A 25,056-nucleotide genomic window follows, 5' to 3' on the forward strand; every position below is an offset into this window, starting at 1 on the left:
TCCTTCATTGCGGTGCAAGCTTTTGTACAAAATTTTAATACTCTTTGTAAGGCTATCATTGTTTTAGTACAAGCTTATAAAATATTAAAACTTACCTATATGCTTCCGCTAGTACAGGATTTTGTTTAATTGCCAAGGTGGAAAATTGAGCGGATTTGTCAAGCCTTCTGCATTGAAAATGGATGGATGACAGCAACAATAATACGCCAGTATTAGTACTATCTTGACGCCACAATTGCATACAATGTTTTTCAGCACTTTCGTAATCAACGGCTTGATATTCTCTATGAGCCAACTCAAGCAAACCTAAAATATTTAAACCAGTTGTATACATAAGATTATAAGTGTAGCTTTATGGCTGACTTAATCAACAAATTTTTTAAGTTCATAAGGGTGAGAAGCGTTAGATGTTTGGATGTTATGTAGGCTTATTGTAGTTTAAACTTTTAATTTTGTTGGACCACAGATACCTAATTTTAGAAAGGATAAGTTTCACACATTTTTCGGGTGATATGGGTTTTTGCTAGTTATTTCTTTGGTTTGTGGGGTGAATCGAGATTAAATCAAAGCTCTAGACAAAAATATTTTGTAGCGTCAGAAGTGAATAAAATTTTGAAATTGTCTTAATGCAAATTTAATAGTTTTAATAGCAAAGGAGTACAGGGCTAAAGTTTATTCTAATGGTTTAAACATGTCTAGTCCTTTAACTAGGAACGTTAACTTTTAAGCGTGTTGTAGGCGATACCTATCTACATCTCAATAACAGATATAGAAAAAAAAAAAAGCACATTTTCAGTCCGCTAAATATTTTAGTTGTTCATTTAATAGCTTTATTGTTATTAATCTGTTGCTAAAAAAAAGAAAAGTCATTTAAATTATATCTTTATATATAATTTATATATTTTTCAGTCTTTATACGGAACTCATTGGTAACACGATTAAATCTTGGGTCCTTTTCGAAGAAAAATCGGAAGAACCAGAGCCAAGGCATTAGAGTTATGATATTTGTATATATAGTAACATATTAACAAAATTTCTTTAAGTGTATATCAGTAAATTTTGTAAACCGAAGCTGAAGCCTTTTGTATTGAAATTCGTAACGCAGCTGCAAATAGCCTCATTCCAATTTTTGTAAAAACATAAATATTTAATTATTTCAATTCGGCTGAAAACAGCCCCATTTCAGATTTCCAATTTCTAAGAGTCACTTCAGATTGAAAACCAAAACAATATTTGGGTAAACAGAAATCCCGACTCAAATCTTTCTCACTCCTTTTAAGTGAATTAAAACTAAACAGATCAAAACATTCTTAAATGGGAACCCACTTCACATTTTCTTGTCACCTCGATTAATTGAGACCCAAAGCCTTCCGTGTCAACTGACACCTCAAGTAAAAGGTTCCGACTCAATCTATTCTCTCAGAGAGCCTCTCTTTCGAGCTTTGATCTGCAAAAAGCTTCAGCAAGGGTAGCTATAAAAAGAAAGGAAAGCTAACTTCGGGCGGAGCCGAAGTTGATATACCCTTGCAGCTAAAACCGGATATATATGTATCGCAAACATCGGATATAGTTGGCGGATCCTTATGATTACGTCATAATAAAACCAACTAATTACAATACAAAATTTAAAAGAAAGTCCCAAGCTTCTATCTTCAAAAATACGAAAGTTGATATTTCTACCAAGTACCATTTCCGATCGTTCAGATATATGGCAGCTATAGGATATAGTCGAACGATCCTAATGAAATTTGGTAGGTGGGATCAACTGACCAAAAAAAGAATCTGTACTAAGTTTTAGCTTTCTATCTTCAAAAACACGAAAGTTGGGTGATTTCCGATCGTTCAGTTATATGGCAGCTATAGGATATAGTCGGCCGATCCTTATGAAATTTGGCATGTCGTAATGGTTTGCCAAAAATAGCTCTCGTGTCAAATTTGAACTCTCTAACTCTAAAAACACCAAAGTTATACCATTTCCGATCAATCAGTTATATGGCAGCTATAGGATATAGTCGGCCGATCCCGGTCGTTCCGACTTATATACTGCGTGCAAAGGAAAGAAGGGTGTGTGCAAAGTTTCAAGTCGATAGACTTAAAACTGAGAGACTAGTTCGCGTAGAAACAGACAGACGGACAGACAGACAGACGGACAGACGGACATGCTCATATCAACTCAGGAGGTGATCCTGATCAAGAATATATATACTTTATAGGGTCGGAGATGTCTCCTTCACTGCGTTGCACACTTTTGGACAAAATTATAATACCCTCTGCAAGGGTATAAAAAGGACCTAGAGCCCTAAAGATAAGTTAGTTCTAAAATTCTAACATCCTAAGCAGTTGTTCTGAAATTCTAAGCAATTTGAAAGAATCACACTGTATCAAAACCGGAACTCAAATAAAAATATATTTTTTCAAACTATTTTGAAGAAGATATATAATTGGCGCAGCCGGTAGGATGTGCAAAAGTGACCAGTGATCAATCGAGATCATAGAACATCGTTGAAGTATTTTATGCTAATGCAACTGCAGCTATAATACTAATCGCGAGTGTTAATCGCTATTCACATCCGCAAAAGAACATACGTGTTAATTTCAATTTGTAGCCCGCTTTTCGAAGTGTGACTGCTACCAAAAATATACAACACACAAAAACTTAAAATAAATTTGTAGCCCACTTTTCGAAGTGTGACTGCTACCGAAAATATACAAAACACAAAAACTTAAAATAAATTAGTAGCCCGCTTTCTTAGTGTGACCGCTACCGAAATTAATAAGAAATACAAACATTACAATGGCTGAACCAGTGGCACAAATCCAGTTACTCTCCGAGCTACACCTTAATCAGGCTTTAAGCCAGATTAGGCAAGTTCCCAATTTCAATGGAAGCACCAGGGAATTTAGTGCATTCATCAGACGGATCGAATACATTTTAAATTTGTATCCATCAACTGATCCGCGTCAAATAGCTGTATTCTTCAGTGCAATTGAGAAGCTATCAGGAGATGCACAGCGAGTGTCCCAGCTATCATCATTTCATCGATTCATCGATGAATATAAAACCCAAACCCCATGCGAGGAATTACTAAGACGACTCTACAATACCCCCTTCAATGGAAGCATTCGTAAGTTTGTCGAGGATCTAGAATATAAAATATTTGTCATAACAAACAAATTGTCGTTAGAAAACAATAATTTAAATACAATGATTTATAATAATGCCATGAATAATACTGTAAAAGATGTAATAATCAGAAAACTTCCTGACAGGTTATTCATGACATTAGCAAGGCACAATATAACAACAGTCAGTAAACTTAAACAAGTAGCACAACAAGAAGGTTGTTATGATTCTGGTTCTGATAAAGTTAAATCACAACATAATTCAAGTCAAAACGAACAAGATAGGAGAAATTATCAAAAAAATAATAATTTCCCAAGAAATAATTCCTTTTATAATAATAATAATCAACAAAGTTATAATCAGCAAAGTAACTATAGACAACCAAATAATTTCAATCAACAACAATTTCGACAGGAATTGCAGCCAAACTTAAATCAAGGTAGAGCTCAGAATCCTATGAATTATCAACAGCCAACATCTTCTTTACAAGGTACTAATTCTAACAAACCAGTGAAAAGACAGCGTGAATATTCAAGCGATCAATCTAAAATGAAAATCGAAAATTTTCATCAAATAGCCTCGGATTCAATAGAAGAAATAGAAATCCTTACATCAGAATAATTATTAACAATCGCCCATTTAAATGTGTAATAGATACAGGAAGTTCAATCAACCTAATAAAAGAAAATTATTTAAATTTCCCACAAACATTAAAAACGTCAGAAGTGCACACAATTAATGGTGTAATTAAATTAAATAAGTCCGTAAATTTCAAATCAAGTAAACTTTGTCCGATCGACCAACCATTTTGGATTCACAATTTATCCCAAAAATATGATGTATTGATAGGAAGAGAGTATTTAGAAGCAATAATTAATTATAAACAGGAAACAGTCACTTTGAGCGGATTTGTTTTTTCTATGATATATAACCACGAAGATTTCAGGAATTCCGAAATGGAAACATTGGAAGACGGAACTGAGCCAACTTTCGTGTTTTTGAAGATAGAAAGCTGGAACTTGGTACAGATTATATTTTTGGTTAGTTAATCCGACATACCAAATTTTTTAACTACCGGCTGACTATATCTTATAGCTGCCAGATAACTGAACGATCGGAAACGGTTTTTTGTAGAAATACCAACTTTGGTATTTTTGAAGATAGAAGTTTGGGACTTTCTTTTAGATTTTATATTATAATAAATTGGGTTATATTATCATATTCTCATAAGGATCGGCCAACAATATGCGATGTTTGCAATATATATCCGGTTTTAACTGCAAGGGTATATCAACTTCGGCTCCGCCCGAAGTTAGCTTTCCTTTCTTGTTTAAAGATAATTTATTGTAATTAATTGGTTTTATTATGATATTCTCATAAGGATCGGCCAACAATACCCGATGTTTATATCCGGTTTTCACTGCAAGGGTATATAAACTTCGGCTCGGCCCGAAGTTAGTTTTCCTTTCTTGTTAAATAACAAAATTTCGGTAGTTGATTGGTCCGATCTTTTGGCATGTGAACTTTAAATTTATTTTATTTTTCGACTCCTACTTGCCATGGAAATATTCGTCCGTCGCAACTAATCTGCCTTCCTAAACAAATGTCCGCCTTCTATTTAATTTAAAGAACATTCAAATTTGACTTTAAATAATAATAGAAAATATGGCTCTCAAATTCTTTACCGAAGATACTTAGTAGCTCGGTCGAACTTCACCGTGCATAACGCGGAGGTATGTATATTAACGACGCTGCCCGATTCAGTTTACTCAGGATCCGAAACAGTTTTTTAAATGTGTGCTTGGACTCCTATTTAACAAAAAATGAATACAAAAGAAAAAAAATATCTAAAAAAAACATTCGACCAGCCTACATAACTAAAATGCAGATGAAAAATTTTGCTATGATGAAATATATATCACTAATATTCAAAAGTTTTTAGTTTTTTACTATGCGTCAAATGCGTTGTGTCTTACCAAGTGATGCAAGTGATTGATGTTCATTTGTTTTTCCAACCATATTATTTCCTGTTGCAATTGTTTGCGGTTGCAATAAAGAATGGGGAGAGGATTGTTGTGATTGGCCTTGCCCTTGCGAATGCATCTTTACTTCGATGCTTGCAGTAAACATACATATGCATGCAATTCAATTTCAAAGTCAAAAATCAATAATGAGCCAACGTCAGATATATGTCCCAGACCCAAATGTTTTAAAATTATTTAGCCGGAAGAATTTTACTAAAATAATATATATTTCCTTAATAAATTGCAACAAGCGACGAGTGAACTTTTAAAACCATCTAATCAAAAAATATTAAAAATATTTTGGGGGCTGGAGATAAGGTATAAAAATAAGTTCTTATCGATAACTCATTTCCTTTCTTAAAAACAAGTGATAGTGTGGCCAGACGCGAGTTCAGCGTTAAAAATACAGTAAGAATGAATTATAATCAAAATATATATGGGTATATTATAATTAACTAATAACTAACTAATTATATTCAATCATAACAAAATTTACAATATTTAAATGCAAAGAGAATAAGTACGAATGTGTTTGCAAGTTAGTCAGCTGAAAATCGACATTTTTATTGTTTAAAAACAAGTGTCCTAGCTGCAAATTTCGTTCAATAGTTAAAAAATGTAATATTTTTTTGAAAGTTAACTCGTTTGTTCATTTACCTGGGGAATACATTCCAAAAGATTGCATAAGAATTTGGGAAAAAAATGTTTGAAGTTTCACGTCTCTCTTGGTGGCTTGGTGGACTTTATTATGCGCCTACAAATCATCGTTTAACTCCAAAAATGTTTATCGAATGGAGTTCAAGTTATTATAAACGTGATTTAGATGTACATATGTAGATTTAGATTAGAACATGTACTTTGAAAAAAAAATATTTTTTTAAATCAATCTGCGGGTAACTCCTAAATTAAATGTTTCTGCGATATATATTTGGCAAAAGTTTTTTAGGAATATATTTATAATAATAATTAAATTATATAATTTATTATATTATTATATAATTATATATATAATATATTATATATATGGGTATGGGTATATATATTATATAATGTATTATTAGATTTTAAATTAAAGTTAAAAGAAAATATGTGATGAAGGTTTTTCCAAATATCATTGAGTATTACAAAAAAAGTAAAATGACTCATGTTTTCTTTTCCTTTTATTGCAGCTATGAACTATTTATGCAAGTCTTATTTGAATAGAAGAAGAAAACAAAAAATATTGGGTATAAATGATTCAAATAAAATTTATATTATCATTATGTTACATATATACATATATTTTTGTTAAATGGCTCTTACTCTGAAGCCTCTAATATTTGTTTTGTTACCATAAGAATTTTTTTTACCTCCATTTTTAAATTTTTTGACGAATTTCACTTATTTTATTGTATGAATTATTTTAAACTCGTACAATATACAACTTTGGCTCGCTATTAAAAATTTTTCTTGCATAAGTTGAAGCATTGAACACAAAATAAAGGGAAAGAAACAATAAATAATATAGTTTATCCCTTAAGTGGAGCGTAAATATGCGAAGCGTAAATACGCACTCACAGAATGGTCATGAACATAACTGATTTCGGATTTTTATGTAAGTTTCTTATAAGAGTTCTGTTTTGATTAAAATCATTATGGAAAAAGAGCTCAACGGAGTAAAATTATGTCCATTTGGTCGGGAGAGTTTGTTAGAAGACTACTCGGATGCCTAGCTTAGAACAACCGAAACGCAGGTTGGGGATAGCGAACGACCTTTCCCAGGTCAGTTATAAATAAAACGAAAGGTCCCATGGAGAACTTTCTCATGTGATCCTACACGTAAATGAACAGCCCTTGACAACAAAAGGGTATTCGAGATGAAGAGATACTATCGATGCGCTTGTAAAAACTTTTGCTAGCTGTTTTGCTAGCAGCTAGCGAGGAACCACTAATATGCGGAGAAGATAACTTCCGGCGAAATTCTTCTTACCCCGAGCGGGCTAAAAAGGCGAAGAGCTCTTTGCAGTGGCTAAAATATGTGGAATGGGGAAGATGCGTGCTTCCACTGTATGGCATTATGCCACAGCCGTGTCACATTTTCAGAACGTGCCAGGAGGGCGTAAAGCGAAGCGGTCACGAACGCAGTTGAAAAGGTCATTTAAGCAAATCGTGTGTGAGTTTCTTAAAGTTGATAGACACTTGGTCTAAGTGTTAGGGAAATTGTGGATGGTCAAAACGGTAAATTTTTTTTCGTTGGGCTTGTTGGTGACGGGGGAACTCACGTGCATACGATTAAATGTTTAGAATAGAGGACAGCAGGAATACATACTTATTTTCTCAGCCATAGAATACATCCGAATGGAATAGAATGAATGAGTGAAAGAAACACAACGAATTGAGTGAGAGGGAGTGAGAGAGTAAAATAACATTCTAACTCATTGCAAGCCTACTCTCTCTCGGCCAGAGAGAGATCTCATTCAATTCATTTTCAAGGTTGTCCATTTGAATGTCGTTTTTTAGCTATTCATGCAGGCTTGAATTTTAGAACTCTTTACATGAATGCTTCAAAAAGCATGTGTGCCTTTGTATGTATGTGTTACTGCTCGCACAACGGCGTACAAATTTTTGGACTTCCAAATTTCAATTTCAAAACGTTTCTGTTTACAATGCGCCGATATGGTAGTAGAACAAATAATGCTTTTGTTCGGCGTCGATGGAGTCTGGGTGGTAGCCTAATGCTTAGTGTAGATGCTCTTTGTACAATTTTCCAAGGCTCAAATCCTGCTTAGGACTTCGATGTTTTTCTTTTTTTGAAGTATCATTAAGCTCTATCGTTATTTTGGTATTAAAGAAAAAAATTAAAAATTGTGACCAGTAAATAAAATTCCATGGAAGTCCGTCCGTCGTTTTGTTATCCGACACGTCCGTCACTATTTTCCCAATTAGCGAAATGAATTTCTCATAAAAAAATTAATAAAAACATATTTATTTTTATAAAAATGGTAATAAAATGAAATTAAAAACAAGAAGGGAAAGCTAACTTCGGGCGGAGCCGAAGTTGATATAACCTTGCAATTAAAACCGAAAATATATATCAAACATCGGATATAGCTGGCCGATCCTTATGGAAATATCATAATAAAACCGAGTAATTACAATTAAATATCTAAAAAAAAGGTCCCATGCTTCAATCTTCAAAAAGACAAAAGTTGGTATATCTACCAAATACCATTTCCGATCGTTCAGTTTATTATTCATACTCATATATTCATATTCATATATGTTTATTATTCATATTCAATATTATATATTTTCTCTGTACTCTGTACTCTCTGTACCGCAGTTTCCACATTTCTTCACGGTTCTATCCTTGTTTGTAGTGCAGCAAGCGGACTTGTGGGCGTCCCCGCAGACTACACAGACAGCCCGAAGTGTGCAGTAAGACCTTGTGTGTCCATACTTTTGACAGTTAGTGCATTGCACTGGACCGTTTCGTTTTTGTGGCTCTTCAACAGTGATTTTCCGATGCAAAAGATATTGCAGGTTGTAGATTGGGTGGACTTCGTTCTTCTTCAGCGACCTGCATTCTGGCTCGAGCTCGACTTTGAAGAGTGGTTGTGGCTTTTTATCTTTATTTAGAATGTTAATAACATTCTTGGCGGCGAAGCCCTTTTCTTAAAGGGCGGTTTTTGTTTCCTCGGCGGTAACATCAGGTTCTATTCCCTTTACTACCACTTGTAGGCCCTTACTGCTTTTCAGCTGGTACGTGTAATAGTTTTTCTGTACAGTGTCCAGATATTTGGACACGATTCGGAAGTGCTCTTCAGTCTTGGTTTGCACTTTTGTTTCATGGATGTTCCCTTTGATAAGCGGAATAACATGAAAGTTGTCACCGTTCCCGATCAACGATGCAATTTGGTTGACCAGGGCACTCGAGCTTTTTTCCCTAATATAGATTGAAGGGGGCTTGGGTTTTTTTGCGGTGTCTTGGGCTGGTTGGTTTTCCTCAGCCTCCGCCAGTAGCGCAAATCTGTTAGTAGTGGATCTGATTGGTTCTTTATCGATATTCAGGACACGGTTAATTTTTGTTTTGTTGTCTGCCGGATTACTCTGCGGGCTAAGCTTGCGCTTAATTTAGATGTAGCGATCCATTCCAGTCTGTGTGGCCGTTACCGCTTTGGCACTTTCCGAGGTTGTTGTTTTTGTACTCGCTGTAGTCGTTGACGTCGTGGTACTTTGAGTTGCAGAGGTTTTCGCTGTTGTTGCAGAAGTTGTAGCACTGCTAGTTGTTGGTGCGAAATTTGTTTCCGATATTGGAGGGGGGGGTTTTACACTGCGAACTCCATGACGCGGAAGTCGGAGTGAGCAGAGCGGGTGAGCAAGACCGTGCCCTTTGGGTTTCAGCGGTCAGTAAAGCCGGGTTGCTTATAATCGCCGATTTTTCCACTTCGGTATCGCGGGTTGAAAAGTAAGAGTAAAAGCCGTTTCTTTGGTTCACTGAACTTCTACGCTCGTTCTTTTGGTCGTTGCTCAATGAGCTCATTGCGTGGCTCTTATTTTTTTTTGAACAATGCACTATTTTTGGTTTAGCACATCACAACTGTTATAAAAAGCTTATCTGTCGCTTTTAATAAATTGTAGTTCAGCGTCTTTTCGCTTATATTGGGTTACCCCAGTTTTTTGATTAGCTGTATTATGGTGCAGTTTTCCCGGAGCTCGGACAAAGCACGTCCGCTCAGTTCGGTAGTTCGGTAGTGATTTCTACCGAACTAATTTGCAAAAGTAAGACGTGTTATTGGTGATCAAGTGTGTCAAATTATTCAAATAAAAAACCCAAGGCTTTCGGGACGTTCCTTCACTGTAGGACTGCAATTGTCCTACCATCTTCACGTTAGCAATGCCCAAGTGAATCAGCTATAGGTGATTTCACAGTTTTTTCTTTTCACAAGCACTGGGTCCCAATTGCTGGTGGTCCACTGATCTCCACGAGGCGATCTACTGTTAAAGCTTTAAGCTTTCAACCGGTTTGTGTCTGAGCTAAGCAACAGCGACACACTAGCGGACATTTATCCTGCATAAGTCTAGGCGGGTCGTAGGACCAAAAACAATCCATCGATTTTAAATCAATGAGGAATACTGCTGGAGCAACTCCCGCCGAACTACGACCTAGTTTGCGAGACGGTCTAACGGACAGCTGCTTAAATGCTAGCAGTACAACCAGATGGGCTCCCACAAGCTGCATCACAACATGTACTGTAATGTCCTTAATCTCATATCAAATGACGTTTACAACAAGCTCGAATGGGAGTTTGTGTTCCGCTGCATCCAGTACGAGGCATGATCCTGCTTCCACTAGCACACTATCATGCAACCCCACCCCTGGCTGGCAGTAAGTCACCGCAAAGCCAATCAAAGGAGCAGCTAAGAAGAGAGCAGGTTCCGCTTTCTCTCCCAAGGTCAGCCAAAAGAAGACAAGCTATACCGCCAAATCTGGAAGCCGTTTCATAACCCTAAGCGGCGAGAAGGAAATGGACGTCGGGCCTCCTTTTTACAAGCCGCGATAAACCGCGCCACAACGGAGTGCGACGCAACTTTACTGCCGGCAAAATCAAACAATTCAGGACAGGCCCAAACAGCAGCACCGCAAGCCGCTCGATCTCCCAAGGTCTCAAGGATTATGGTTCCTGGTGTGGTCAGCTTCTCTGCCTTCTGCAGAGAGCTTGATGCGTTTATTGGAGACTCTTACTCCATCAAAGCGCTGAACTCAGGTGACTGCGCCATTCAGTGCAACTCCTCCAACGCCAACAGGCTTGTTGCCAGACTTTTCCGCGAAAAAGGAACTGTTTTCACCACCTCCAGCTGCCAGAAGACCGACCCTTTCGCATGGTAATGAGGAGCATTCATCATGACGTCCCATCGGAGGATATTATTGAGCGTCTGCAGGAAGAGGGTCACTGCGTTCTGCGCATCTATACCCTTCGTAATAAGGTAACACAGCTTCCGCTTAAAATGAGGTTTGTGGACATCAAGAAGGCTGACAACAACAAGTTTCTTAAGAACATCTCTGCTGTTTGCAGGCACATAGTGATCTGGAAGAAGCCACGCAAGCAATCCAGTCCCGTACAGTGCCATAGATGCCAGGAATACGGACATACAAAAGCATGCTGCACACGGCATTACATCTGCAGAGAATGCGGAGAAAACCACCCTACCCTGGAGTGCAAGCTTGGCAAAGACGACCCCAGATGCTGCTTTCACTGCGACAGCTCTCACGCAGCCAACTTCAGAGGATGCCGCAAATATCTGCAAGTCGCATTTAAGCAAAATACTCAATCAAGGCTCACAGCAGCCACAGCATCGAACACGTTACCTTCAACCAATCTCTCACGCAGCGTTGGTAAGGAATCATTTGCAAGTGTAGCCACAAGAAACCTACCCATCCCTCACAAAGAGATGGAAAATACTCCCCCTCCAACACATTTTACCGAAAACGCCGCTCTGAATGCCAAACTGGAATAGCTTTTCATGAGGCTCGACAGGATGATGTCCCTAGTAGAGACTCTAATGAAAGCAATCCTGCAAATGCGTCCACCTTCCTCTATCCTCCGCAATGGGAGCGCTTAAAATAGCCTGCTGGAACCCCAATGGGATAAGCTCGAAAGCAAACGAGATCATTGCTTTCATAGAGCTTTACGAAATTGACATCTTTTTGTTGTCAGAAGTCCGTCTCTCTTCGCGGTCCACCCTCAGGATCCCTGGTTTCACTTTGCACAAAGCCGATCATCCGGATGACCGGCGACATGGGGGCGCAGCGATCTTCGTTAAGTCAGCTATAACCCATCAACTCTCTTCCACTCTTTCGGTGAAAGAAAGACTCTTTCTTTCATTGAAGAGCACTGTTTGGTCATTGAGCGTTTTCAATGCCGTAAATAAAAAGACGAATTTGTTACTTTTGAACGTTATAAAAAATGTTTATTCCTGCATGCAGATCAAGCCGGATGAGACCGGCTATGGTGCATGCAGGGACTCAAGTAAAATACAGAGAGGGCGGGACGACTGGTTACTGCGAAGCTAAAGCTCTCAAATAATGGAGAGGGCGGCCCGACCTAGACACTGCGAGCTAAAACTCTCTATGGAAAGCTTGTTGAGTCGAGCGGCCGAGAAAGAGTCGGCTTGCGATCAACAAAGCCTTTGTACAAACTTAAGCCTAATAAATAAACATTACACTAATAATTACACTAAACATTACATAAACATTAAACGCCGTGCTGCTTGACCCGACATTCCCCCCCCCGTTGGGGCCTGTCATCCAACTCCATCCGTAAGGGGAAAGGCACTGCATAATCCGTCCCGCTAGAAGTCGTCCATCGAAGCCGGGGATGAGCTCCATAGTTCTGGCCAGTGGTCACATCCAAAACCTCCAACGTCGTGCATCGCTGCTCCAGAAACTCCGCCATAATTAATCGCTCAACATACTTTCTCGCGGCGAATACGATCTGTCCCACTGTGCGCTCAGAACCGCAAGTAGCGGTGTGGAACATATATATGTATGAAGGCGTTATGCGCGGGCCAATGCACTTGCAGTGGAACGTATGTATATGTTTTTAAATATTTTTTCGCGGGTCAACGGTTTTTTAAATTGTTAATTATATTAACTAGATCACGTCGGGGTCACCAATGTTTGGTCATCGAGAGTTTTCGATGCCGTAAATAAAAAATCAGAATTTAATTAATTTCAACCTTATAAACTTTATTCAGGCCGCATATGAAATTAGGATTTATGTACAATATTTGAAATCCAATTTAGGATGCGAGCGCAGTAAAAGTACGAACGAGAGTGACGCCAACCTTGCAGAATAGGCTGAGCGGATGCTCGCTAGCCATAAGCGCCGAAGTAGCGAAGCCGAGCGGCCGAAAGAGAGTCGGCTTGCGACCAGCAAAACATCAGTTACTTATTAATTGTTGTGTTTAAATTAGTTGCTTGCTGCTTGACCCGACAAGCACATTTAAGGCGTCTCCATCGAAATATCTACAAGAAGAGGTAGGTTTAACGTTGCTTCGGTGTACTGCCCCCCTGCTGTCAGGTGGACGGAAGCACCCTTCACGACTTTCCTCTCCAATCTCGGAGATAAGTTTTTTGCTGCAGGTGACTGGAATGCCAAACACAGATGGTGGGGAAACTACAGGATGTGTGCCAGAGGCCGGACCCTCAGCTGTGTCCTGGCCCATGTCAATGTCGATACTGTAGCAACTGGAGAAGCCACATGCTACCTCTATCGTGCAAACGCCACCCCCAGTGCAATTGACTTTGGCATCTCAAAGAGCTTCAGACAACAACAGGTCTCTGTCAGAGCACTTACCGAGCTATCTTCTGACCACCTCCCGTTGCTCTTCATAATAAATGATGAAGCTCAATTCCATTAAGGAGTTCCCAAAATGCTACCTGCGCATGCAAACGTTGCCACTTTTAAGTCCTACATCGATGGTTACAACGTGCTCAACACACCAATAGCAACATGCAGCGATCTGGATGCATACGTAGATAGCTTCACGTCCACAATTACTGAAGCCGCCCAGAGAGCTACACCACCTCAGCGCCAATCTGGTCTCCCACCCAATAGAAGGGCGCCAATACTAACCCCGGAGGCAAGGGCACTCCTGGATCTAAAGAGGCACCTCAGAAGGCATTGTGTCAGGCGATCCTGCAACAAAGTAGCGTCTATCTAGCATTCCTAATAGACTGCGCAGGTTGCTAGCGAAAACCCGCCAAAAGAACATTCATATCCTGCTGGAGGGAGCTGGCCCGGACAACTGCAGCGATTTTTCGATATGGAAGCTAACGAGAGAAATTAAAAGACAGCCGCTTGTACAATCCCCAATACAGAGCCACACTGGTCGCTGGCTTAAGAACGACTCCGACAAAGACAACGCTTTTGCGAAACATCTGTCTGCCACCTTCACTTCTTTTGAACTTCCAGACGCTTCACACCGCGATGATGTTGCAAACTTCTTACGCGCTCCCTTTCAGCCAGCGCGCTCCATCAGACACACCACGCCGCAAGAAGTCACGCTGCAGTTAAACGTGCTTAATTTAAAAAAGACTCATGGACCCAATGGCATCGACAATCGAGAGGCCAAGGCTCTTCCACCCAAAGGAGTGCTAGCGCTAGTGAAAATTTTCAACACCATGCTAAGCCTGTGACATTTTCCAAGACAGTGGAAGCAAGCCCGGATCATCATGATCCCAAAGCCAAACAAGCCACTATCTCGAGTCGATTCCTACCGCCCAATCAGCCTTCTGTCCACTTTCTCGAAAGTGTTCGAGCAGACTTTACTCAGCTGACTGTTGGAACTACCACAAGTAGAAGGCCATATTCCTCAATACCACTTCGGCTTCAGAAAATCCCATGGCTGCCCAGAACAAGTCCATCGTCTGCTCAACCACATCACCCACGGACTCGAGCATAAACTGCACACTGTAGGCGTCTTCCTCGACGTAAAACAAGCATTTGACAAGGTGTGGCACGAGGGCCTTCTTTACAAAATCAACGATTCTCCTTGCCCCCTATTTCGCCATCCTGAGGTCTTTCATTGCCGATCGAACCCTTGTTGTAGCAGTAAAAGACTCACGATCCAGCTTGGCACACATTCACGCAGGAGTGCCCCAAGGAAGTGTACTTGGTCCGTTCCTATTCACGACGTACACGAGTGATGTGCCAGTTTCGTCGCTCACCACAGACGCTCGTATGCTTCTGGCTACTTACGCCGACGACACGGCCCTGCTTGCATCCCACTCGTCTCAGCTGTCAGCCTCGGCTGCTGTTCAGGACTGGCTGAATGCGATGGAGCACTGGACCAAGCAATGGAACACTGCCATAAGTTGCAGAAAGTCGGCATGCGTAACTTTCTCCATAAGACTTTTGATCGATATCGTACATACCTTCAATGGTGACTCTATTAAAAACGCCACCTCTCACTGCTACTTAGGTGTACACCTAGATCACAGGCTCATATGGAACACCCACATCACGGCGATCAAAGCCAAATGTGTTCGCAAATACCAAAAGCTTGACTGGCTCCTGGGATCCAAAAGCCTACAGCTTTCGACGAAAGTTTTGCTGCTTAAAGCAATCCTCACGCCAACCTGGACGTATGCGATCGACGTATGGGGAACCGCATCCAAGCACCAGCTAACAGGTTGAGGGTAGTGCAGGCACGTGCTGCTCGACGGACATCCGGACTTCCCTGGTATGTGACAAACCAGGCCATCCAAATCGACCTACGCCTTGTTCCGGTGGGCGACCTCCTAAACCAACACAGCCGACGGTACTCGGACAGGCTAACGAGTCACCCAAATCCACTAGCAGGCTGGCCGAGCCGCAAACTCTTAGGCGTTTAAAGAGATTTCACCCCAGCGATCTGTCTTTCCGTGTTGTTCACTAAAATTGTAAACTAATGTAAATAACTGTAAATAATTGTATAAAGTCTAGGCCCATATCCCATATGTACCATATTCACCCCACCTTCTAAGCGCCCGGTTATGTTCAAATGGTTTTGAACGATTCCGGCGACTAAAATAAAATTTAACTTGTTTTAAAAAGAAAGTACGGTTATGCATACGCTGCATTTAATGTTAGCTTCGTATGATGACTCAAATAATGGGAGATTTACCTCTAGACAGACTTTTTGCGCTCCACCCATTCTCTCTTCTCACCCATTTAAGTCGATGGCATTAATCTGAGAGACTAGTTTGCGTAGAAAGTGCCAGATGGACAGACGTATGGACGGACAGGCGGACATGCTATTATCGTCTCCGGAGGTCATCCTGATTAAGAATATATATACTTTATCCGGTCAAAGATGTCTCCTTCACTGCTTTGCTCACTTTTGACCAAAATTATAACACCCTCTGCAAGGGTATAAAAAGGTGACAGTAATTCAGTGTTTTTACACAAAAAATATTCAAAAATATTCAAAGCAAAATCAAAAATCTGCTAGCAACGCGTCTGGGAAGTTTAAATTCAATTAAAATAAATTCAACGTGCCTTACACTTACAACAGGAGTGGTTGTTTCACAACAAGGCCGTTAACTTGGAGTTGGTTCAGCTCGTTGGAGCTAATTCGTGGTTGCGAGAAATGAAGCGACTGTTCTTCACCGATGAGCATCGCAAACCCCGTTTGGAACCCCGTTCTTCACACTTCGGAGGATTGTGGGAAGCAGCTTTAAAAATAGCAAAATATTAGGTGCGCAACTAAATTGCCGCTGTTTGTCGATAGATCGCTCCAGCAGTTGGAGATCAATTTTGATATATCGAATACGTGATAAACTTAACCTATACATTTGAAAAAGAAACTGCGTTTTCATATTATTCACTTTGTTTATGTGTCTTGTACTTTTGGTTGTGCGAATATGTCCGATTTTGTGCCAAATAATCGTCATTTGCGGAAAGTCTTTATTTTCTTCTTTCATTCAAAGAAATCGGCAGCTGAAGCACATCGAGAACTCCAAAAAGTTTACGGAGGTGTTTCCCCAAGTGAAACAACATGCCGTGATTGGTTTTGTCGCTTCCAAGACGGCGATTTTTATATTAACGACCGTCCGCGTGAAGGAAGGCCGAAAACCTCTTAAGACTGTGAATTGGAGACGATACTAAGGATCCATGTCAATCGCAAGAAGACCTTGCTTCAGCATTGGGAGTCACCCGCCAAGCCATTTCAAAGCGACTTCATGCTCTGGGAATGATTCCGACAAATTTTTATTAAAAAACCAGCGAGAATTTAGTTGCGCACCTAATATTATTTTTTTTTTTTTTATTATTATTTTTTTTTATTTGTTTTATTATTTTATTTTTTATTATTTTTTATTTTATTTTTTTTTATTTTTTATTTTTGAGCCGTAGGCTCAAAAATATTCAAGATGAGTCAAGACATATTCAGATCCTATCATATTGCTGCGGTCATTAAATTAAAGCTCATCTTCTAACGAAAGAAGTATGTCGGGTCATACAACAGCCGAAAAAGTTGTGTGCCCTGTGACGTCACGCCTCTCTCGATCAATATCGAGTGCATTCGCTTCGCTCTTTCGTGCTATCGCGGTTTCGATTTCTCAGTCGCTCTGCTCCAATCATTATCCCACTCCAGACTTTTATAATTGTGTATATACAATTATGTGTATATATAATATAATTATGTATATATAATTATTATGTGTATATTTGTATGAAGGAGATGCATGTGCAATGCACACCCGCTGACAGACAGCGGTCAGTGGCCGGCGTTTATGCTGAAGCGGCTTTGAAGGGCCGGCTGCATTTCAAGTGAAATCATTTTACAATGCACTTGAACTGCGCTAGAAATTTTTATTTTGTTTACGTTCAAGTGTCAATGCATTATTTGTATATTTCGTTCAGCCACAGAGAGTTGCTGCTTGCGTATTTAATGTTATTCTGGGTACGGTGTAACTTCGATATATGTGCATACCACAACCTCTTAATCCTGGCATTCCCCATATAACTGGGAGTCGTACATCCATATAGGTTTTAATACCGAGTTATACAGCAGGACTTTATATACAAGGCTAAGGGAAGACCGAGCGTTGATAAGCCAATGAGGCTGCTCCCGCGGCATCCGGCAACGCCGAAGTTGCAGAACCGATAGTTTAAGCGGGTGTCAAATCTCTGTTAACTCAGCCGGTAACCATGTGCCTAAGCTTTCTTTTCTATTTGACACTTGAGGGAAGCGGACGAAAAGTAAGAACATATTAAGATTTAAGAATTGATTATGAATTGTACAACCATTACTTTAATAGGAATTTAAAGTGCTGCTATCACAGCTTGGAGTGAAAGAGTGGTTACCGACTGTACCACTGATAGCCCTTGCTGCCCTGTTATAAATGAAGAAAACAATAAACAATTATCAGCATTTACACGGGCGTCTTTACTCGGGCGGCGCTAAACAACTTCGAATTCCCGCAACATTTCTTTAAATTCTTTTCTGGTGTATTCTTGGAGAATACTTGAACCAGAGAGCGAAATCAACATAGAGATGCCTACTGTTTCCGGTGGAGAGGCAAGATTGGTGGCGACATGCTTCCTCTGTGAAGTAGAGGACGAGCACGTGACAGTTGGCTGTATCGGCGCCGGCTGCGTGAGCATGTGCCATCCTAAGTGTGCTGCTCTAGAGGATGGCGGCGTAGGATGGATCTGTGCAGAGTGTGACGCAGACGTCCATGCGACGTTGATCAGGACAGAAAAGCTGACCAGCCTGACGGCTGGGGACAACTACCAGAGTTACTCAGGTGGCGACCAGATGAGGATCGGAACTAATGACGTCAACGAGGCCTCGAAGGAAGCGCAGGACCCGCAGACGGAGCTAAGGTTGTTGGAGGAAGAAGATCAGTTGCTGCAGTTACGACAACAACTTCTACATAGGCGAATGGCGCTCATGGGCAAGCTCCCAAGGGAGAGGCTAGCGGAGACTGGCCCCGCAGAAAAGATGCCTGAAGCATCTAGTACACGGTATTAGAATGCTAGATACAATTGGTGAAGTTGCCGTTGTGGAAGGAAACGGCAGTACGCAGAGATCCCACGCTGGACCCCCATGGTTCTTTTCTACCAGTGGGGAGAACCACTCAGCTGCTAGGGTCACTAAACCTGTGGGCAGACCATTGTACGAACAATTGACAGCGAGGAAGCCTAGCGTGGCTGAGTTGGTGAAGTTTTCCGGAAGGCCGGAGGACTGGCCCTTATTCATCGCAACGTATGAACAGACAACGGAGCTATGCGGATTCACGGATGCCGAGAAACTAATGCGGCTTTGAGGACCAGCCAAGAAAGCAGTACAAAGTCTAATGCTGCATGCGGACTGTGTTCCGCAGATAATCGCCACGCTAAGAATGCGATTTGGGCGACCCGAAATTATCATTGACTTGTTAGTGACAAGGATTAGACAATTTCCTCAAGTGAGGGAGAACAAGCTTGAAATGCTGGTTGACTTCTCGGTGGAGGTGCAAAATGTTTGTGCTACCAAGAAAACCTCCAAGTTGGACCAGTACTTAAACAACCCAGCGCTCACGCAGGAACTAGTGAGCAAGTTGCCATCGATGGTGCAGACGTTTTGGGGAATGCACAAAGCCTCTCTAACAGTGTGTACGTTGGCAGAGTTTAGTACGTGGCTATCGCAGATGGCAGAAGGAGCGAGCCATGTGATAGTCCCAAGCTCGTTGTCAAGAACGGAAAGAAGGGGCACGGTACATACACACACTGTGCGCCAAGGCTGTCGGCTGTGCACCCGCAATTGCAGAACCCTTCAGAAGTGTCCAGCATTCCTGGAAATGACGATCCGCGATCGCTGGAATGCGACTCGACGGTGTGGCTTGTGCTGGAGATGTTTCCAGAGCCACAAGGTGGAAAGATGCGGCGTCGCCAATCCTTGCGGAATAGATGGATACCTAGAACCCCATCATCGCCTGTTGCATCGCAGCAGCACGGAAATGCTATTCAGGGTATTGCCAGTGACTTAGTATGGAAATGGTAGGCAAGTCAACACGTATGTCTTCATCGACGACGGGTCATCTCTAACCTTGATCGACGTCCCACTACTCGACTTAAGGATCTCCGGCATTGGCCAAACGAAGCTATATGATCTTCGCGACGTTCACTCGGTCCAGTCTCTTGATCTCCCGTCACAGTCGTTAGATATATCCCACCTGAAAGCACAGCACACTCACCTTCGACATCTACCACTGTCCGGATACGACTCAGCACAGCCCAGGCTCCTGATAGGTCTCAATAATTGCAAACTAGGGCGCGTGCTTCGCACCAAGGAAGGCACAACAGAAGATCCGATCGCTGAGAAGACCCGCCTGGGGTGGACGATTAAAGGAAGAAGCTCCAACAGTGTGGGTGATGACATAACCCCAAACTACCACGAGTTTCACATATGTGCATGTGAAGCTGACGAGAACAAGGAAATCATGCGCCTGCTTGAGCAGTGCATGTGGTCGGACCGCGGCCCTAGACCGGTGATGAATAGCAAGAGCGTATCCAATGATGACCAGTTGGCTATACAGTAGCTGGAGAAGTACACGAGGCGTATAAATGACCGATTTGAAACAGGTCTGCTTTGGAGGTATAAAGATAACAAGCTGCCGGATAGTTTACCGACAGCCCTAAAGCGGGCACGATGCCTTTACCAGAAACTGACTCGCGAGCCGGAGCTTGCGAAGGAAATTCGCCGACAGCTAGATGAGTACGTGAAAAAAGGATATGCACTGCCCATTTCGTCGGAAGAAGCGGCTGCGAAGACGGAAGAGATCTCGCTGAACACAATGCTGCTGAAGGGACCTGACCAACTTGCGCAGTTGGTACCAATTCTTCACAGGCTTAGAGAGAAACGTATTGCTATCGGCGGCGATATCGCCGAGATGTTTCATCAGGTCAGGATACACAGGATTATAGACCCATACACACAACGGAGAGAGAACTACGCCATGAAGGTAATGACGTTTGGGGCTAGTTGCTCCCCCAGCTGTGCCCAGTACGTGAAGAACAGAAATGCAGAGTCGTTCAAGAAGGAATACCCATGCGCTGTTAAGTGCATACTGGAGAATCACTATGTAGACGACATGCTGAACAGCGTCGATACGGAGGAAGAAGCTATAAGCCTCGCGCGTCAGGTCCACTACATTCATCTTCAGGGCGGATTCCTCATTGGAAAGTGGGTATCGAATTCCAGAGAAGTACTAAGCGCACTCGGCGAAGGAGCACCCACGCTTCGGTATATCCCGGACGTTGAGAAAATGACCATCCCAAGATGCCACATGAACGAGTCGCTGATGGATTCAGAAGTGGAGATGCACACCTTCGTGGACGCCGTGAGTTATATAAGATTTCAAAATGAGGCAGGTATCAACTGCAGTCTACTGGGCAGCAAAACCAAGGTAGCCCCTCTAAGACCGACATCCATACCAAGGCTTGAACTCATGGGAGCAGTGCTTGGAGCGAGGTTAGCTCAAACTCTGGAGCTTTCACTTGGCGCGAAGCTGAGCACACGGACTTTCTGGACCGACTCGAGGACCGTGTTGAGTTGGCTGCGATCGGACCAGAGGAAGTACAAACAATTTGTAGCATTCCGTGTGATCGAGATTCTAGACGGTACTAGCGTCAAGGACTGGCGCTCACCTTCCTCCGAGAACGTGGCGGACGACGCTACTAAGTGGAACAAAGGACCTGATTTCAACCGAGAAAGTCGTTGGTTGAACGGGCCGACATTTCTATGGCAAGAGAGGCAATTTTGGCCGCTGACAGAGGCGGAAGAAGGAGACGAGTCAGGAATGGAATTGAAGGCGCAATTCATCGGCGTATGAGACGGATTCACAGACGTAGGTCGCGCGACCCTTGTAGACTCCGAGCGGTTTTCAATCTGGACCCGTCTGCTATGGAGTACCGCGAGGACGGTATGGTGTATGAGGCGATGGAAGGCCAAGGCTCTTCAACGATCGGACATCGAAAATCAGCCATCACAAAAAGATTCCAGGGTCGCGGAGAGTCTTCTGTGGTCGTACGCTCAGGAGGAGTACTACCAGACGGAGATAGGGTTAATTTTACAAGGAAAACCATTGAAGAAGAATAACCTACTATACAAGCTGTGACCGTATATGGATTCCGATGGAGTATTAAAGCTGGATGAACGTGCCAAGATCATCAAGGGAAGCGACCGCGTCGTACTCCCCTGCGGCAGCCACATTACGCAGCTTATCATAAAGGAATTTCACCGAAGATTTCTGCACGCTAACCACGAGACGGTGGTCAACGAACTACGACAAAAATTTTGGATACCAAAGCTGAGATCCACCCTTGCTCGGATACGACGTTCCTGCCAACAATGCAAGAACCGACAGGCGGCCCCCAAACCGCCGCGCATGGCGGAATTTCCCTATCCAAGAGTAGCAGCCTTTCATAGACCTTTCAGCTACAAGGGTGTGGACTACTTTGGGCCTCTGATGGTGCGGGTCAGACGCAGTTCAGAGAAACGATACGGCGTGCTCTTCACCTGCCTCTCTACAAGAACAATACATCTAGAGGTAGCGTATTCATTAACAACTGACTCTTGTATTCTAGCGGTGCGCAGTTTTATGGCCCGACGAGGGTGCCCAGTGGAACTCTGGAGCGACAACGGCACCAATTTTCAAGGAGCCTGCACAGAGTTGCGTAGGGCGTTCTCTCTCGCGTTCAAGGATATACTGTCTCGCGAGTTCACTGGACCCCAGATGACATGGAAGTTCATTCCACCCGCATCTCCCCACATGGGTGAGCAGTTAGTGCGGTCCGTGAAGACGGCGTTGGAATCAATCCTGCTTGACAAACGACCATCGGATGAGTTGCTGAGAGACGCCCTAATGGAGGCGGAGGCAATCGTCAACTCGCGACCCCTAACATACATCCCATTGGAAGATGAGAACGAAGAATCACTGACACCGAATCATTTCCTGCTTGGAAGCTCAACTGGAAGAGGACCGACGATGGAAGCCCTACCCGAAGGAGTGCAGCTCAAGAAGAGCTGGAAGGAATCACAACAACTGGCGGACTCGTTCTGGAGGCGATGGCTTCATGAATACCTGCCAGTGATCACTAGGCGGACCAAGTGGTGCGAAAAGGCTAAGCCTCTTGTAGAAGGGGATATCGTGTATGTGTGCGATCCTGGACAGCCGCGTAGCCAGTGGCCGAAAGGAAGAATCCTGAAGGTGAACCTTAGCTCGGACGGTCATGTGAGGAGCGCCGCGGTGAGGACCCAATCTGGCGTTTATACATGACCCGCGACGAAGCTGGCAGTTCTATCTATCGAGAGTAGTTTGGTAGATTCCTGGCGGAATATACAAGTGGGGAGTGTTACGATAGATAGCAAAACTGCTCCCGCGGCATCCGGCAACACCGAAGTTGCAGAACCGATGTTAACTCAGCCGGTAACCATGTGCCTAAGCTTTCTTTTCTATTTGACTTTCGAGGGAAGCGGACGAAAAGTGAGAACATATTAAGATTAAGATTTGATTATGAATTGTACCACAATTACTTTACTAGGAATTTAAAGTGCTGCTATCACTGCTTGGAGTGAAAGAGTGGTTACCGACTGTACCACTGTTAGCCCTTGCTGCCCTGTTATAAATGAAGAAAACTATAAACAATTATCAGCATTTTTATTATTATTATTATCATTATTAAAGGTAGAGCAGTTTACAAAACTAAACTAGCTTAGTGGGTATAGCACTGGCAGCGGGGCCTTTGGCTTTAAAGTCTAGTTGATAATTAGACTTTATACATGTTTTAAGTCTTACATTACATTTACATAATTACATTTTAGTTACGATTTTCTGATTTTAGTGTTAGGATGGACTTCATATTTTGTGGAACAAATTTGATTCTTTTAGAAAAGATATTATTTTTTTAAGGTTATCTGTGTTTAGTTCGTTTAGTGGTTAAGTAGGTTAAGTGGGTTTGTGTTTTTAAAGATAGAGTGCTTTATTTGATGGATTGATGGGCATGAGTTGAGTAGGTGGGATATGGTGTTGTCTCCTTGGCAAAAGGGGCATGGGGATGTTTGGTTCTGGTTGAAGTAGTGTTCGTGGGTAAGTTTTGTGGGGCCTAGTCTGAGGCGTACTATTTTTATTTGGTCGAGCCTGCTCGATTTTGGGTTAAAAGAGGTTATGTATTTGTCGATGTTCGTGTTGTCTTTGTTTATGGATTTATACCATTGAGTGCATTGTTCAAAGTTTTGTTCCTGTCTTGTTGAGAATTCTGACTTTAAATGTTTGTTTATGTCTGTTAAATTTATGTTTGGGGTGAAAATGAGAGGGATTTTCGCTGCTGACTTAGCGGTTTGGTCGGCTAGCTCATTGCCTGCTATGCCTACATGGCCAGAAATCCACAATATTTTTATTTTTGGTGCTATCTTTGTTAGATGTGATCGGATTTTGTTTGAGTAAAAGTTGTAATTGTTAGTGTTTTCTATGGAGTCAATTGCTGAGAGGGAGTCAGAGCAAATCATGAATTTACCCCTCAAACTTTTGACTTGATCAATTGCTTCTTGGATGGCTATTATTTCGGCGGAGAGTACGGAAGAGTATGGGGGGAGCATACCATATTTTAAAATGTGGTTTTCTGTTGTGACTGCGTAAGTTATTGTGGAATTTATTTTTGATCCGTCTGTGAATATAAACTTGTACGATTTGTGTCCTCCTTTGGTATGTTCGTATATTTTTCGATATGTGTCTGGGGGTGTTTTTTGTTTCTTGTGGATTCTGAACGTTGTATCTATAAGATTGGGGATCTCCCAAGGTGGATTGAATTTTTGTAGTTTTTGTGGTTGGTATGGTAAGTTTAGTGAGAGGCAGAGTTGTATGGTTCGGTCTATGGTGGTTAGGTTTTTTCTGATTTTTCTGATTGTATGGGTGTGTCTCTGGAAAAAATTAAGTTTTTGCTAAGCTTGGCTGTTTGTAGGTCTCGTTATTGCTCTATTGTGAGAATATTGGACTCGTTGATTAAGTTAGATATGGGGGTTGTTCAGAAGGCTCCAAGGGCTAGGCGAAGCGCAGCATTGAACGGGGTCTTTAATTTGTTTAAGGTGCTTTTTGGTGAGTGTCCGTAAAGGAACATCAGTATTCCAGTTTAGCAATGACCGTTGCTTTGGCGACGTGAAGGATTGTGTGCGTATAGGCATTTTATTATATTTAGTTTTTGGTGAAGTGAGGGTATGTGTGTTTATGTGTTTATGTGTGTGTTCCACTTGTATTTATTGTTAATTGTTAATCCTAGGATTTTGAGCGAGGTGACGGTGGGTATTTGTATGTTGTTGCAGGTTATAGTACAAGTGCAGTTGCGTTTTTTGCAAATGTGTAGGTGTTTGCACTTTGCTAGGGAAAGGGATGCTCCGGAA

General features: G+C 41.9%; 3 protein-coding genes across 7 annotated transcripts in view; 2 read left to right on the top strand and 1 right to left on the bottom strand.

Annotated features, from left to right (window-relative positions):
* Nucleotides 1-5,833, bottom strand: part of sxc (O-linked N-acetylglucosamine (GlcNAc) transferase sxc) — a 50,753-nt gene extending 44,920 nt beyond the window's left edge. For 2 of the 5 annotated variants that reach the window (XM_043211057.2, XM_070278181.1), the window contains exons 1-2: nt 5,101-5,503; nt 96-306 (exon numbers count right to left, since the gene is read on the bottom strand). In XM_043211057.2, coding sequence (XP_043066992.1) covers nt 96-306; nt 5,101-5,254 — 365 coding nt within the window. In that variant the 5' untranslated portion in view covers nt 5,255-5,503. Of the gene's footprint in view, nt 1-95; nt 307-5,100; nt 5,507-5,805 lie in introns of those variants that run through there. The other 3 variants (XM_043211058.1, XM_070278184.1, XM_070278182.1) reach the window with 3 other exon arrangements.
* Nucleotides 5,834-18,976: 13,143 nt separating this feature from the next.
* LOC138926183 (uncharacterized) lies at nt 18,977-21,493 on the top strand. Its single transcript, XM_070279236.1, has 4 exons — nt 18,977-19,270; nt 19,429-19,658; nt 19,738-20,196; nt 20,257-21,493. The coding sequence occupies exons 1-4, from the start codon at nt 18,977-18,979 to the stop codon at nt 21,491-21,493; spliced, it is 2,220 nt and encodes a 739-aa protein (XP_070135337.1).
* A 291-nt stretch (nt 21,494-21,784) lies between these two features.
* On the top strand, nt 21,785-22,939 carry LOC122321156 (uncharacterized). The gene has a single exon (XM_043210584.1). It carries the CDS (start codon nt 21,785-21,787, stop codon nt 22,937-22,939), a length of 1,155 nt encoding a protein of 384 aa, XP_043066519.1.
* Nucleotides 22,940-25,056: the final 2,117 nt, after the last annotated feature.

The sequence above is a fragment of the Drosophila bipectinata genome, chromosome 2R, assembly GCF_030179905.1.
Source record: "Drosophila bipectinata strain 14024-0381.07 chromosome 2R, DbipHiC1v2, whole genome shotgun sequence".
NCBI lineage: Eukaryota > Metazoa > Arthropoda > Insecta > Diptera > Drosophilidae > Drosophila > Drosophila bipectinata.